Source organism: Lethenteron reissneri, chromosome 28 (assembly GCF_015708825.2).
Source record: "Lethenteron reissneri isolate LAM-NWPU_2019-01 chromosome 28, ASM1570882v1, whole genome shotgun sequence".
Taxonomy (NCBI): domain Eukaryota; kingdom Metazoa; phylum Chordata; class Hyperoartia; order Petromyzontiformes; family Petromyzontidae; genus Lethenteron; species Lethenteron reissneri.
The window spans coordinates 10,918,565-10,933,000 of NC_083806.1; the positions used below are offsets into that span (position 1 = coordinate 10,918,565).

Below are 14,436 nucleotides of genomic sequence, written 5' to 3' on the forward strand. Positions count from 1 at the left end.
TATTTTATTTTGTTTATAAAAATATATTGTTTTATTTTTATTATTTCCCTTCTACGTGACTTTACCGAAAGAACCAAGAAGAACAATACTTAAGATTAAATAAACCAAATTAGGATGTGCCATTATTATAGCAATAATTCTATCACAGTTATAAGAATAGGTTTTACAATTTCTGGCAATAAAACAGGTGTTAAGATGTTAAAAAACCAAACTTAAACCTTTTTGCCAGGAATAATGCAGACATAACTCCTTGCAAAAGGTTCCAGTTTTTGCAAGGACGAAAGGGTAAAACCTATTCTTATTTTGATACTGGCGAGGGAGGTCCCATGATCTATCACAGGTGTTATGTGGCTACACTTTAAAATCCTCACTGAACATTTGCAACTTGTGAGTTGATGCGAGCACGGTTTATAGGGGTTATGAGGGGGGCCACCACACCAAAAAGGTTGAGAACCACCAGGTGAAGGCGATAACGTCTTTTATTGAAGAGTGCTCATTTTGTCATGAAAACTGCATTACAATACAGCGACACTTTTAAGACAACGAACACAGGCCAGATTTAATTCAGCAACCGTACACCGTGCGCGCTCAAACAAATGTGATGCCGTTCGCCGATTATAAACGCAACAGCGGCAATCGCACGTGATCAGGAGGGCAGCTTGAACTTGCCCCAGAATCTACCGAAGTAGCGAATGTCATAGGGGCTCAACGTGAAGCGCAGGCCCAGCATGTTGTTGTCCACGATGCGTTTAAACGTCCACGGGTTCTCGTTGTTTTCCATGCGCCACTCCTCCGTCTTCTGCATCTCCTCCAGCTGCTCGCTGCTCACCGCCTTGGCGGGGAAGGGGAGCTTGTTGGCCACCTCGACGAGCCAGCTCTCTGCCTCCGTGAACTCGGCACGGCCGCCCACCTCCACCACCAGCTGCCCGTACTTGACAGGCGTAACGTAGTGATCGATGGCGCCCTTGCCACCGCCCATGCGCTGGCCCAGGCCCTTGCGCGTGAGCGGCTTGTACGGAGCTCGAACACGCCAGCGCGCGAACATGTTCTTGCTGTCCATCTTACGGTTGATGGCGAGCCTCATCATTTCCATGTGGCCCCAGTGGAGGTACCCGCCTCCCAGAGCCTTAAAGTGCAAGAAAAAGAACGATGTCAGAAATGGCTAAAAGTCAAAAGTTATGTATTGCTCAAATGTGCATTGATAGCGGTGCTAATCTCCTGCTTTAAGCCTTGAGGCTTTAAGCAGGAGATTAGTGGGGACGGGCTGGGTGGGTAGGGTGGGGCTGGGTGGGGAGGGGCTGGGTGGGGAGGGTGGGGCTGGGTGGGGAGGGTGGGGCTGGGTGGGGAGGGGCTGGTCACCCCGTGGTGCCCTTATAAAACATCAATCCACTGCTAGATGCTGTCAGTGAGAAGGGGCTGTTTGATAATACTTCACCACGTTGGTCAATGGCTTTAGTACTGGTTCAGACATCACAGCACCACTGAAGTTATTCGTGGCCAGGAGTTGAACTCAGGTCGCTACAACACATTCCTTCGGAGTGGGCAGGTAGGAACTTGGTTGGACAGCGCATTCGTGCGATCCGTGTCACGCGGCGCAAGCTGCGTGGGGCGGCGCGTCACGTGGTACTGAGCCCGCCCGAAGCGCTCTATGAAATACAAATCGAGGGCGTGGCTATGCACGACAGACAAATAATCCCTGGTGGGCAGTGTGGAACTGTTGTTCCTACCTGTATTAATATCGTGAGTGCACTGCACTAACCACTTGCGCCACCCCGGCAGTGGCGTAGCTATCCGGTGTACAGGCGGTGCAACTGCACCAGGGCCCACGGGTTGGAGTGGCTCAGGCACCGGGGTACAAAGCGGGAAGGGAATAATTGGGGACAGGGGGCCTCCCCTCCGTTTAATTTCTTGCACCAGAGGTTGTGTGAAAGCCACCGACGCTAAAACTTACCACGATTCCAAATTTGCCGTTGGTGAACGTGGTGTTTCCTCTGGCGGGACCCCGAATATCCGACAACTGTTTGGTCCATTTTCGTGCTTTCTTGTAGTTGGGAACTTTGCTGACAAATTTAAGCTTATTTTTCGTAGGAATGATCACATCTGGGAGAGAAAAAGAAAACAAGAATTAGACTTTACAATCGTGTACTAACTGCATCGGATTTAACGGTTGTGCTGTATAGGCTCTCTGATGTATGATGTTCAGTTTCTAAAGAGCCTTCTGGAATGTGGAGTAAAACGATGGCCATCATGCCAAACAACACGTGGTTCTACCCGGAAACACACCAAGAGAGTTTTGTAATCCCATATTTACAAACCAGCAACATCACAACCCTTCTGGCGCCATTCTCGTTAAAAGCCATTGATCATGTAAAGAGGTGCAAGAGGCTGCGTGAATGGATGGTGTTTGCTGCAGATTTGCTACTACTTATAACCTACAATCAGTTGATATGAATGGTGACTGAAAACACACTTTTTTACCATCAAATTTCTCAGGTTGCGGGAAGATTCTGAGTCCCGCTGTGAACACCGCAGGCACGCGGAAGGGTACACCTGCAGGAAAAACGAGCAACGTGGTGTTAAGCACAAAGGTGTTAACTCATTAACAAATCACTGAAGTGATTGCCTAATGCAGCAGTCAACGGGTCCAGTGTTGACCCAGGGCTTAACTTTCAGCAGGGTATGTGATGCGGAAAAATATTCCTAACACCCAGCACACCACATCCAGTATACGACCTCTCGCTACAACTACTAATTGCGTGCCAACTCCGCCAGTCTCCCGGCAACCCGGAAAATATTCAGCGAGTAATGAAGACCTGTGCTGAGCCATCTGGGTCAATTCCACATTACCATGCCGGGGCAAGCACGTTATAATGTATGCTTGTTTTACCCAGGACAGCGAGAGTCCCATGACTCTTTTACAAGAGGGTGCTGCCAAGTGATTGGAGTACATGGGGGGGGGGAGCGATTTTTTTTTATGTACTGTATATTGCAAAAGAGCAATTCACGGATAATTTTCCAAATTTGGTCACATTGGCACACCACGACGGCAGGCACACTCGGGCAATCGCCATCAATCCAACGAGGTTGTTAAAGCGCGAGTGCCACGTTTGTGATCGTCCTTTGGATGTTATTCGCTCTGACCACGACAATGTGGAAATGTCCACCGCCACCCGTCCACTCACCCAACCACTCGCCCACCCACTCGCTCACCCAATCACCCACCCACCTAACCACTCATCCACCTACCCGCTCACTCACCCACCCGCCACACTCACCCACCTACCCACCCACTCATCCACCTACCCACTCACTCACCCACCTACCCACTCACTCACGTACCCACTCACTCACCCACCTACCCACCCACCTGCTCACTCACCCACCTATCCACTCACTCACCCACCTACCCACTCACTCACCTACCCACTCACTCACCCACCTACCCACCCACCTGCTCACTCACCCACTTACCCACTCACTCACCCACGCGCTCACTCACCCACCTACCCACTCACTCACCCACCTACCCACCCACTCACCCACCTACCCACTCACTCACTCATCCACCTACCCACCCACCTACCCACTCACCCACCTACCCACTCACCCACCTACCCACTCACTCACTCACCCACCTACCCACTCACTCACTCACCCACCTACCCACTCACTCACTCACCCACCTACCCACTCACTCACCCACCTACCCACTCACTCACCTACCCACTCACTCACCCACCTACCCACCCACCTACTCACTCACCCACCTACCCGCTCAATCACCCACCTACCCACTCACTCACCCACCTACCCACTCACTCACCTACCCACTCACTCACCCACCTACCCACCCACCTGCTCACTCACCCACCTACCCACTCACTCACCCACCTACCCGCTCACTCACCCACCTACCCGCCCACTCACTCACCCACGCGCTCACTCACCCACCTACCCACTTACTCACCCACCTACCCACCCACTCACCCACCTACCCACTCACTCACTCATCCACCTACCCACTCACCCACCTACCTACCTACCCACTCACCCACCTACCCACTCACTCACCTACCCACTCACTCACTCACCCACCTACCCACTCACTCACTCACCCACCTACCCACCCACTCACCCACCTACCCACTCATTCACCCACCGACCCACCCACTCACCCACCTACCCACTCACTCACCCACCGACCCACTCACTCACCCACCGACCCACTTACTCACCCACCGACCCACTTACTCACCCACCCACCTACCCACTCACCAACCTGTCCGCCTTCAGAGGTCGGTGGATCCCATTCAAATGACCCCCAACGCGCGTGCGGCCACCACTTCACATTTCCCAACACTAACGCGCGGCGCCGCATCGCGCTCGAGCAAGCGCGCCAATCACGTCGGAGCTCTCCAAACCACGCCCTCGACGACGGCCAATCGGCGGCCGCCAATCCCCGGCTGTCGCCCAACAGCAGTGGGAGATGCAATGCGAGGCCTAAAGAGAGCCTCGGGCCTTGGGCCCGGGTCACCTGCGGCACGCAGCGCGGAGCAGAAGCAGCCGCCTCCTCCTCCTCTTCCTCCCGCGGTGAGGACGCCCAGGGCTCGGCCCAGCAACGCGGCCATACCCGCCCGCTCGGCCCCGACAGAGGACTCGGACGGGACACGCGCGGGTCAACACGAAGAGCGGTCGCAAGGTCCCGCGGGCCACTGCGGCGCCCCCTGGTGGCCTTCAGTTGCGGGCCCCCTTGACATTAGGGCCGTACATGGATGACGTCACGCACCTGGGGGGGGGGGGGGTCACACATTTGTGACACGTGACGAGGGGGGGGTTTGAGAAATGTGAAAGGGTAACAAGTATAACCCGTAAAAACAAAGTTTTTCACTCTAAATCCTTTATATGCGTGGCGGCTAGAGTCCTCTCGTCCTCTGGCTTGAGATGGCTGCCACCTATGGGTCAGATGATTGTCTGCCAGTATTAAGCAATTGGTAATTAAATATTTAGTTTGTTTTTCCTAAACAGTGTAAAATTTTGGAATTTTTTTTCACGAAAATTATTTGTCACGCACAACGAGTCTGTGTGGAAAATGTCAGCTCGATTGGATCACGGGAAGTGGGTTAAAAAACTAGCGAAAGATTTGCACGGTCCTAAGCAAGCAAGCAAGCACGCAAGCAAGCAAGCACGCAAGCAAGCAAGCGAACTTAATATAAAGGATTTAAAAATCTACTACTATATTTTGCCATTGGTAAAGGTCTCATAGTGTAAATGCTTACCCCGAGCTCTCAATACTCTGATAGTGCGCTGTTTTTGAGTTGTACGCCTTTTGGCGTCATCTGGTCCAACACCAATGGAGACTAGGCTCTAAGGAAAGCTATCTCGGGTGTGGACCAATCAACTTCAAGGACAGTGCACATCATTATCATCAGAGTTGTTTCTTATTTTTTGCATTTTGACTGCTTGTGTTGTGGTTATTGTATAAAGGTGTCAGTTTTTGTACCATTTGAAAGGGTAGAAACCTATTACTATATTTTGTCACTGGTAAAGGTGGTCTCAGTGTTGTCTACATTTATTTTGATGTGACGTCACATTTCTCAAACCCCCCCCCTCAGTGTGTGACGTCATTTATGGACGGCCCCGATGTAACTTTACAGCCTTTAAGTTATTTTAACATTTCCTGCAATTAATTCCCATTATGACGAGGTCACTAGTAAATATGAAATGATTAATATTGTTTTTTCTAGTTTTGCCTTTTGTTTCTCCAAATTTTCAGAAAATATCTTCAAATGTCATCGTGAATAACTTTTATCGAACACATGTCACTTTATTCATATTCTTAGTTTTTTTCGCATGTCACCTTGACTACCTTTTTTGTACTTTCTTCATTCACAATTGGGACATGTCTGGTCAGAGGATTGTTAATCAGAAAAGGGGCAGTGAGTGTTTACAACTTGTTTTTAATCCATTATTTTCAACCACATTTATTCAAAACTGAATCATTTTCAACTGTTTCATCGCGGCATGAGTGACTCAACCACCAGGAATACGAGCTTGACAGTAGACAGTACACCGAGTAGGTCACTGACCGATATGAACCGATTTTACCCACATCCTATCACATATGTTGATTTTGTCTAAGGAACTCTAGCCTCGTGTAACAGAAAAAAAATAAACGACAGTTTTCGGAAAGGTGCAAAAGCACAACAACATTTTACGTCATTAGGCTAACATTTAATGCAAAAGCCCTTCCTAAGAGTAAGGCCACACTCTAAATAGAATATTGTAAAGGGTCGTTGGCATAAATATTAGCCTATTACATATCTACGTTATAGCATGTTGAGTTTTAATATTAATTTGCACTCACAGGAATCAACCAAACATTCCAATGTGGGATCCTCCTGTCAAAGAAGTCTTTACAACTCAGTGAGGCATTCCTGCATAAGATGACTCGCTTTCAAAATGTGTTTTAGCATGAAAAATGACAGAAATTAAGCGCAGTTCTAATTCTTCAAATATAGCCCACGGGGAGGCTAAAACTTACCACTGCGGAGGCCACAGTGGTTGCAGCATGTGGAGCAAAACATCTGACATCATGCCAAACAGCACGTGGTACAACCCGCAAGTACATCGCAGAGATGTACAGCACGACTGCAACAACCTGCACGATAGTATAATAACACCCCCTCGTTGAAATAAACTGATGGAAACCAAAGAGAACTCTCCGGCGTTCTCAGACGACGGTCAGGGGGTCGCGGTCGACCTCAGACACGTGAATGTGGAGTTTGTGCTGTAGCTTGTCGAGCAGCAGGAGACGCAGGCGGGGCAGGAAGCCACGCTCGGTGTTGCTGTGCTCGCAGAGAATGACGCTGACACCCCGGGACACTGCGTCCAGCACCTCGTGGTGCGACAGCTCCCCTGCCACGTACACAGCACAGACGAGAGTAGTGGAGAAAATGGGTCGGTGTTAAGGGACCACCACAATGCACCAATCATGAAATAGTACTAATTTTATTGACCCTGAAGGAATGATGGATTGAATCGACCCATGACCCACGATTCTAATTCACCAACTTCCAACCGGGAGCGGAGCACTCTGCCACAGCACGACCCGGCGTGGTGATTATAATTATTAGGTGGGGTGCTAATGGGACAGGATTGAAACTGCAGGTCGAGGCAGCATTAAGGTGAGTGATGTGTGGTGCTGCACCTGTAAGGTAGAGGTCAGCCTGAACACCCTTGAGCACACTGCCCCCAGAGCCGGCACACAACGCCACGGTCCGCACTGTCGAGTCTGTAGAACACATCACACACACCACCGTTGAGGTTGTAGCACATATCACTCCTATGTAGAATACAGCAGCACGGAGCCCTGTGGCACATAGTACACAGCGCCACTGTTAGCATATAACACATCGCACATATTCGTATCGTTTATTTAACTAGGAGATAAACGAAACTCATTGAGGCACTTTTGATTTAAAGCTTTCGTGACTGCAGGGATTCATATTCTTGGTTCTTTCGGTAAAGTCACGTAGAAGGGAAATAATAAAATAAAATGTGTATATTTTATTTTTTATATTAATATTATTTTATTATTTCCCTTCTACGTGACTTTACCGAAAGAACCAAGAATATCATTGAGACACGTGAAACATTGCCTCTTTGGCAAGGGCGACCTGGGCTTCTTCTGAGCCTCGAGCACACAGCACATAGCATCGCCGTGTCTGTTACATAGAACTTGTAAATCTATAGCACACAACACAACTTCTTCTTGCACATGACCAAATGATGACTGACATGGCAATGGTTACCTGGCGACTTCCCGGCTCCCAGGGCTAGCCTCACGTGGGGCAGCTTGAGGTGCTGCTTGATGCGCGACACCAGCGTGGATGTGGATACCGGCTCAGTGAGCGTGCACAGTCGGCCCATGCCGGTGCCGGGGAACGGTGGCTATGGGACAAGAAGGGAAAACACGCGCTGCTCACGTACCACACCTCTTATGTGACGTGTATCATGGAGTCGATCTTCTTAATCTGATACAAAAGTCCCATAAATGTGTGTGTGGGGTCAGCGGCTCGGATTTTCTCCCTCCACGTACTATCCTCCGCCTCATCTCTAGCCATATCCACTGTCCTCATATCTCATTCCACAACATCCTCCCATCTCCTCCTCAGCCCCTCTCTGCTCCTTCTGTTCAGCACCCCTGACACCTCCATCACCCATCGAATTGGACCTTCTTTGTCGCTTCTCAACGAATGATCCAATCCATCTTAGGCCACCCTCCCTTACCTTCTTGAGAATATTAGTAGCCCCCGCTAAGCCTCTCAACATCTTAATTCTACCACCTTTCTCTTAATAGATATTCCCATCATCCGTCTTAGCAGGTACTGTGTAACATGTACGTGTACAGCCCTTTTGTCAATCCACTTCTGGATGAGGGCTTTGCCACACCATGTCTCTCATGATAGCTATTACAACAGTCTGTTACTGCTACAGGGGAGATATTCGTCTTTGTGTGTACTGCCGTATCTACATGTGCCAATGTTGGTCTATGTATATGTGTGCGACCGTGTGCCTCCCGGCTGGCCGGAACGTTTCAGAATATTTCCAAGGTGTTCCCAGGCCCTGCTCTTGGGCTCCCTCTGCATTTGGACCGACCTTGCGCAGGGCAGTGATCTCCGTGTGGCGGTGCGCGTGCTCGTTGTTGGACAGGCAAGCCAGCGTCTCGGGCAAGGCTCCCTCTGTACAATTCATGCTGAGCATCACCGTCGACTCTTCCCCCTCATTCGCAGTCCTGCAGACGACACAGACGTCGATCGAGAGTCGTTACGCTCACGAGGACGGGCGTGGTATTGGTAGCGCACGCTAGGGAACGAGTTTTGGATAAAAAAAATAATAATCTGCATTTAGATTTTTATTTATTTAGGTAAGAACAGTTTAGTTTCTTTTTCATATATGCAGATCATTCACATGACAGGTGACACCACTTTTTGCAGGAAAAGTGCGCAAGTGATGTCATGAAAGTAATGTAATTTCCTGCAACGTCATGCTTTCAGGTTAATCTGAAGCAAAGACATGTTAGGATCATCAAAAATTTAAACTCTAGGTACCATTTTCATATTTTTTTGAAGTATGAAAATTGGAAACATATTCCAAATGTACACCTCCGATTTCATATTTTGTATGCGAGGGTTTGTGGATCACGTATAGTTACTTGTCCCAAACTCGCTTGGCTGGGAGGTGGCTAACAGGTAAGAGTACAGCAGGTACGTTTTGTGAACCCTTCTGTGCGTGCCTTTGACTATCATTCACTTGTATGCATGGTCGCTTCTCTCTGGGTACTCTGAATTACTTTCAAATGCAAAACACTGATGATCAGACCTGGCCAAACGAACATCCCAATTTAGAAACCTAAAAAAGTCAAAATTCGATCAATGCGCAGAGTAGCGCAGTGCAAGGCTCGCATGCAGAATGCAGTGAGTTAAAATCCCACTCAGGGGTCGCATCAGCCTTGCATTCCTCCAGCGTGGCAGATAGAATATAAACATCGCTTTGGATGGGTTTGCCTGTGACGAAATCACCCAGAATGTGCCCAATCTCATCCAAACTCAGAAGTAGGGTTTAGCCTGGATGGTGCTTGGATGGTTGACCACCATACATAACACGCAGTTGAAGGCTCTCGGTCTATGTGGCGGAAAGCAGAGGGCAGTGCGGAAAAATCCATTGGCTTACTGTTCGCCGACACTTCAACGTCCATGCTCCCTGCATCGACTCGCATTGAAGAGCGCGGTGAAGTATGGCTCAATGACCCCCATAACCCGCGCGCTGTGAGGGGGCCCTAAATCCAGCAGTGGACCGACAAAAAGGGGCTGTGCGTGCACGGTGCTTTTTCTGGAATATTTTGCTGTTTTTTTCCCCCTAGATTTTCTGCGTGCACATAGTCACTTTAAGATGTTTTCTTGTTCATGTTTTTGTCTTTTGTTTGTTGCGGTTGCACAACGATTCAAGAGCCGAATGGCTCACAGGGCTATACCAAATAAATTAAACTGAAAACTGAAACTTAAAGGTGTGCGTACGTACTGCAGGGGCAGGGTGTGGAGTACGAGCCCAGACACGGCCCTCAGCTGGGCGGCCAGCGAGGGCCAGTCCGCCGCTTTGGCAGCACTCGTCACGTGCACGCTCCCCTGGCTCAGATGCTTCAAGGCCTCAGATGTCTTTAGTGGGGTCACGGAGCCCTTGCCTGCACGACACAATCGTGAGGCCGCAACACGTGCATCAATGTATCACCGTTTAAAACCAATTCTCGCTGAAGGGAAAAAGTGCGGCAATACAATTTCTTGCTCATGCCACTTTTGACGGTCCAGCCTCCATTAGAGGCAGCTTTAAAGAGTCCTTCTCGAGGTTACATGCTGGACAGACATCTTGGATGATTTGGGAGTACTCACACTTTACCCCGCCACATGCGAACTGATGATCAATAGCGTTGTTGCTATTTATACTGCTGGGTGGACAGGTGAATTGATTTAACAACCTTGAACCATCATTGTTTCCACTGCTGCACTGGGAGATGAAGCTGGTGATCTCCGGATTTAAAGTCCAGTCTGCTAACCATTATACCGCAGCAGTCTGTATACATACAGATGTGAAATCTTTCACTCTTTAAGGGGGATCGTAAACGTATATGGGCAAACCTGTGTCACCCCCTCATATAATGTGGTGGACTTTCTCCCAGTTCTCCAGTTTCCTCCCACATGAAGCCAAACGCCCGTCAATGGAAGTGGCCAAATATTACAAAAGGTCCAGTGTGATAACCATTACACCATGGTAGCATCTTTACTTCTTAGTTCCTGAAGAAGCTCCCAGCACACGGGGCGAAACGTGCTGACCCATTGTGCCAAACAACACGTGGCACAACCCATAAACATCGGAGGGCTGTACAGCACAACTGCGAAAACCTACGCAGCACACAACACTGAGCAATCCCATACCGAGGCCCTCTGCCAGCCAATCGTTGACTCCTCCGCGCAGGGCGTCGTAGCAGGTGTGTGGCGAGTAGACAGCCACCCTGTTCTCCAGCGCCGTCACCACTAGCCTCTCCTTCCAGGAGCGCATGGTGAGCGAGCGCAGGGGTGCAAACACGGGCGGGTGGTATGAGAGCACCATCTGGGCGGGCAGTCGCACGGCCTCCTGCAGGACCTCCTCCGTCAGGTCGTTGGTGAGCAGCAGGGTCGAGACGCAGTGCGGCGGGCTCGGTTCCACCAGCAGCCCCACGTTATCCCAGCTCTCGGCCAGAGCTGTAGGTGCCAGCTCTTCCAACGTACGCACCACCTCGTGCAGCTCCATCCCTGCCACCTAGGGATGCGGCAACGTGACAATACAATGATCGTCATCGTTATCAGGCCACGGTCAATCCACTCCCCAATCCGCTGCCATCCCCCGCGATCCGTCGATATATAATCCGAGTGCCTGCACACGTGCTGGTTGTATCACTCCGCCTCCTCCGCCGCTTATAGGGGTCGGGTTTGACCATAATTCACCAAGCTAGTCAGTGTCGGTAGGAACGTGAAGATAGCAGATTTTGTCCCTATCCAGCATAGCTACTCAGGTCTTCAAAACCCTTCACCAATCAACAGTGTCCCGTTGGAAAGAAGACATGACTACAGTATATTGCACAACATTTGGACGTGTGGCCAATTTTTGGGATTAATTGGAAAAGTCATAAAATCGCACTTTGATAAAATTCTGAAACAAATATTACAAATAATTTTGTATATATTTTAAATCTGATAATTAGCGATGGCGGTAGCTTTGGGAGGCCTTCATCAAGCAGTGGAATGGCCATGGCCGACGACTTGATGTAGATATTATCGTAAAATATTATATCGTGGGAACCCTACTTCTCCTGCTGCACTCACACTGTTGGTGCTGCTGCTGCTACTGCTACAGGGAGTGACCAGCCTCCTACAACGCCCAGCGAAAGAAGAGCCAGGAGATGGCGTGGGCCAGTGGGCGGAGGTTAGTAGATATTTCAGTTGCGGTGACGGCCACTGCAGACGTCTGCTGAATGAACGTCTTGCGAAGCCGAGGGATGTCTTGAAGAAGGGATGTTTCGTCGCGGGGAGGACATTCACCCAAGACATCCACTCTGCTCACTGCTCAGCGTGGCGCTCTGTGAAAAAGCGAGGGATGCCGTTAAGAGACGAGGCAAGTCAAAGGGTCTCCTCGCTCAAACAAGAATGGGGTGGTGGTCATCTGTCTGAAGCAGCAATGTTCTTCATTGCAACGCCCACGGGCCACTGGCGGCCCTGGTGGCCTTTAGTGCTGCCCCTGACATGCAGCCCCCGACAATACACGAATGTAAAGACACCTCCATCATCATATTAAACCCAATGGTTTCAAATCTGTATTGGCCCTCACACTGACGATGGCTTATCGTCGAAAGTGGCCCTCCTCTGAAAATGGGTGAACACTAAAACAGTGTTGGAAGTTCTCCATGCGTATGGCAGGTTTAGTTTACCCATAAAACCACCACTTTTGACTTGGCACAAAGTAGTAGTTCAATATCTAAACCTGGAGGGGCCTATGATGACGGGTGGAATTGTTACCCCGACCTAGAGTTGTAACCTGACCTGAATTTTTTTTATTAAAATCCCAATGTAAAATGTCCCTCCTATTTATAGCGCCAGGATAGAGTGGCCGCAGTGGTTCGTGCGCTGTAGTTCGAACTCAGCGGCGACTAATAACAGCGATTAGTATCCGAACCGGCTCTGGTGTCCTCCCCTTGTCAAACCAGCACTGGACCAGTGTAGAGAAGTTCGATCAGCACCCCACGACCGATGTTGACCGAAGGCTCCAGCAGTGGATTGACAGTGGTTATAAAGTTAACTGCGTGCCAAGCAGCTGGATTTAATGTGAAGAATTCTAGATTTGAAGCTTTCGTGACTGCAAGGATTCATACTCTTAGGTTTTTTCGGTAAAGTCACGTAGGTTAAAAATAAATAATACTAAAAAATTATAGAATAGAAATAAAATAAATCATAATAAATTAATAAGATCCCGTAAATTTTTTTCCATCTCAAAACTTTATTTTTGGGAGGGACCTTATACATTGAAATGTTTGGCCGATTTCTATTATCGAGTGGATTGTGGGAGGCGGGAGACCGGATAAAATTCACTGCTAACGTGAGAGGGGAGTAACGCTCAATTATCCGCACAGATTCAAGAATCCAATGCTGCTCTGCCATCTCCTGGCCACTTCATGGGGTGTGACATCCCATGCCGCACGTGGGATCGTGAACACTCAATAGACATTTTTAAGTGTCCGATTTAAAGCTTTCGTGACTGCAGGGATTCATCTTCTTGGTTCTTTCGGTAAAGTCACGTAGAAGGGAAATAATAAAATAATAAAAATAAAACATAATAAAATAACCCCCCGCCCACCTCCTACGCATTTCACAAGTAGTACTAATCACATATCTGCATTTCCCATAAATATGCTAAATTCCTCTTGATATGCGAATTATTTTGTCAAGGCGCTCTCCCCTCTTCCAACCCAGCTTAAATATAAGCTGCCAAGCGTGGTGGTGTTTCATTCAGACGCTGTCTCTCCGACAGACCTGGTCTTCACCTGAGGACGGCTGCTTGCGTTGTGGCCGAAACGTCGTGAGAATTATTTCATTGGTTTATTTGTATTATTTCCCTTCTACGTGACTTTACCGAAAGAACCAAGAAGATGTTTAAGTGTCTTGGTGGATTTTCTCCGGGTTCTCTGTTTTCCTCCCACCAAAAGTCAAAACTCTCAATAAGCGACAAATCAGTCAATGTGGCAAGGCCCTCTCGGCAACGAGTCTGGGACATTCGGCGGGGCCTTCCCCGGGTACAACGAAGGGCACTCTTACTGCAGCCCCTTGTCAATCCACTACCGGGTGAAGGCCTCCCCTATGTCGCATCGGTCGTGGTGGTTGCAGTGATCGTGGTTTGACCATACTTCACCACGCTGGTCAGTACGGTGTTGCAGAACCGGTTCGGATTACATTCGCCACTGACGTTAGCTGCGGCAGGGAATCGAACGCGGGTTGTTGGCTTCATTGCGCGACAATGTAATTATAAGTATTGTACAATTATAACAATTATATAACTATTATTTAATTATTATAATTACGGGGAAACTCTCGCCGGCTTCCAAGCGCCCTGCACTCTTGCTTGACAACGTGGAGAATCGATTCCTCGATTCACACTCAATGGAATCGACGTCACGATTACCTTCAATAATCGATTCCACGTGGAGCTGTGAATGTGGTGCTGAATTTCGCAACAGAACGAGATTATTTATTTATTTAGGCTGCAGAGAGGAATCCGATGAGCTATGAAGCGTTTAAAAAAAAAACATATGTTGAGTAAGGGCCGGGTCAGAACGTTACAAGAATACGAAGACAC

General features: G+C 49.0%; 2 protein-coding genes across 4 annotated transcripts; both read right to left on the reverse strand.

The window, feature by feature from the left end:
• Window positions 1–461: 461 nt before the first annotated feature.
• On the reverse strand, window positions 462–4,755 carry MRPL16 (mitochondrial ribosomal protein L16). 2 transcript variants are annotated; one of them, XM_061562164.1, is made up of 4 exons: window positions 4,535–4,755; window positions 2,479–2,553; window positions 1,952–2,100; window positions 462–1,126 (listed from the first exon to the last, which is right to left on the reverse strand). In XM_061562164.1, exons 1-4 carry the CDS (start codon window positions 4,626–4,628, stop codon window positions 647–649), a joined length of 798 nt encoding a protein of 265 aa, XP_061418148.1. In that variant the 5' UTR covers window positions 4,629–4,755; the 3' UTR covers window positions 462–646. The 2 variants fall into 2 exon arrangements, with proteins under 2 accessions (XP_061418148.1, XP_061418149.1); XM_061562165.1 differs by having other exon boundaries at window positions 2,479–2,550; window positions 4,535–4,753.
• A 1,185-nt stretch (window positions 4,756–5,940) lies between these two features.
• On the reverse strand, window positions 5,941–14,226 carry NIF3L1 (NGG1 interacting factor 3 like 1). Of its 2 annotated transcripts, XM_061562132.1 has the most exons (8): window positions 14,162–14,226; window positions 11,916–12,169; window positions 10,989–11,352; window positions 10,081–10,240; window positions 8,659–8,794; window positions 7,812–7,950; window positions 7,208–7,291; window positions 5,941–6,915 (listed from the first exon to the last, which is right to left on the reverse strand). In XM_061562132.1, the coding sequence occupies exons 2-8, from the start codon at window positions 12,138–12,140 to the stop codon at window positions 6,731–6,733; spliced, it is 1,293 nt and encodes a 430-aa protein (XP_061418116.1). In that variant the 5' UTR covers window positions 12,141–12,169; window positions 14,162–14,226; the 3' UTR covers window positions 5,941–6,730. The 2 variants fall into 2 exon arrangements, with proteins under 2 accessions (XP_061418116.1, XP_061418117.1); XM_061562133.1 differs by lacking the exon at window positions 11,916–12,169 and having other exon boundaries at window positions 14,162–14,220.
• Between the last annotated feature and the right edge of the window lie 210 nt (window positions 14,227–14,436).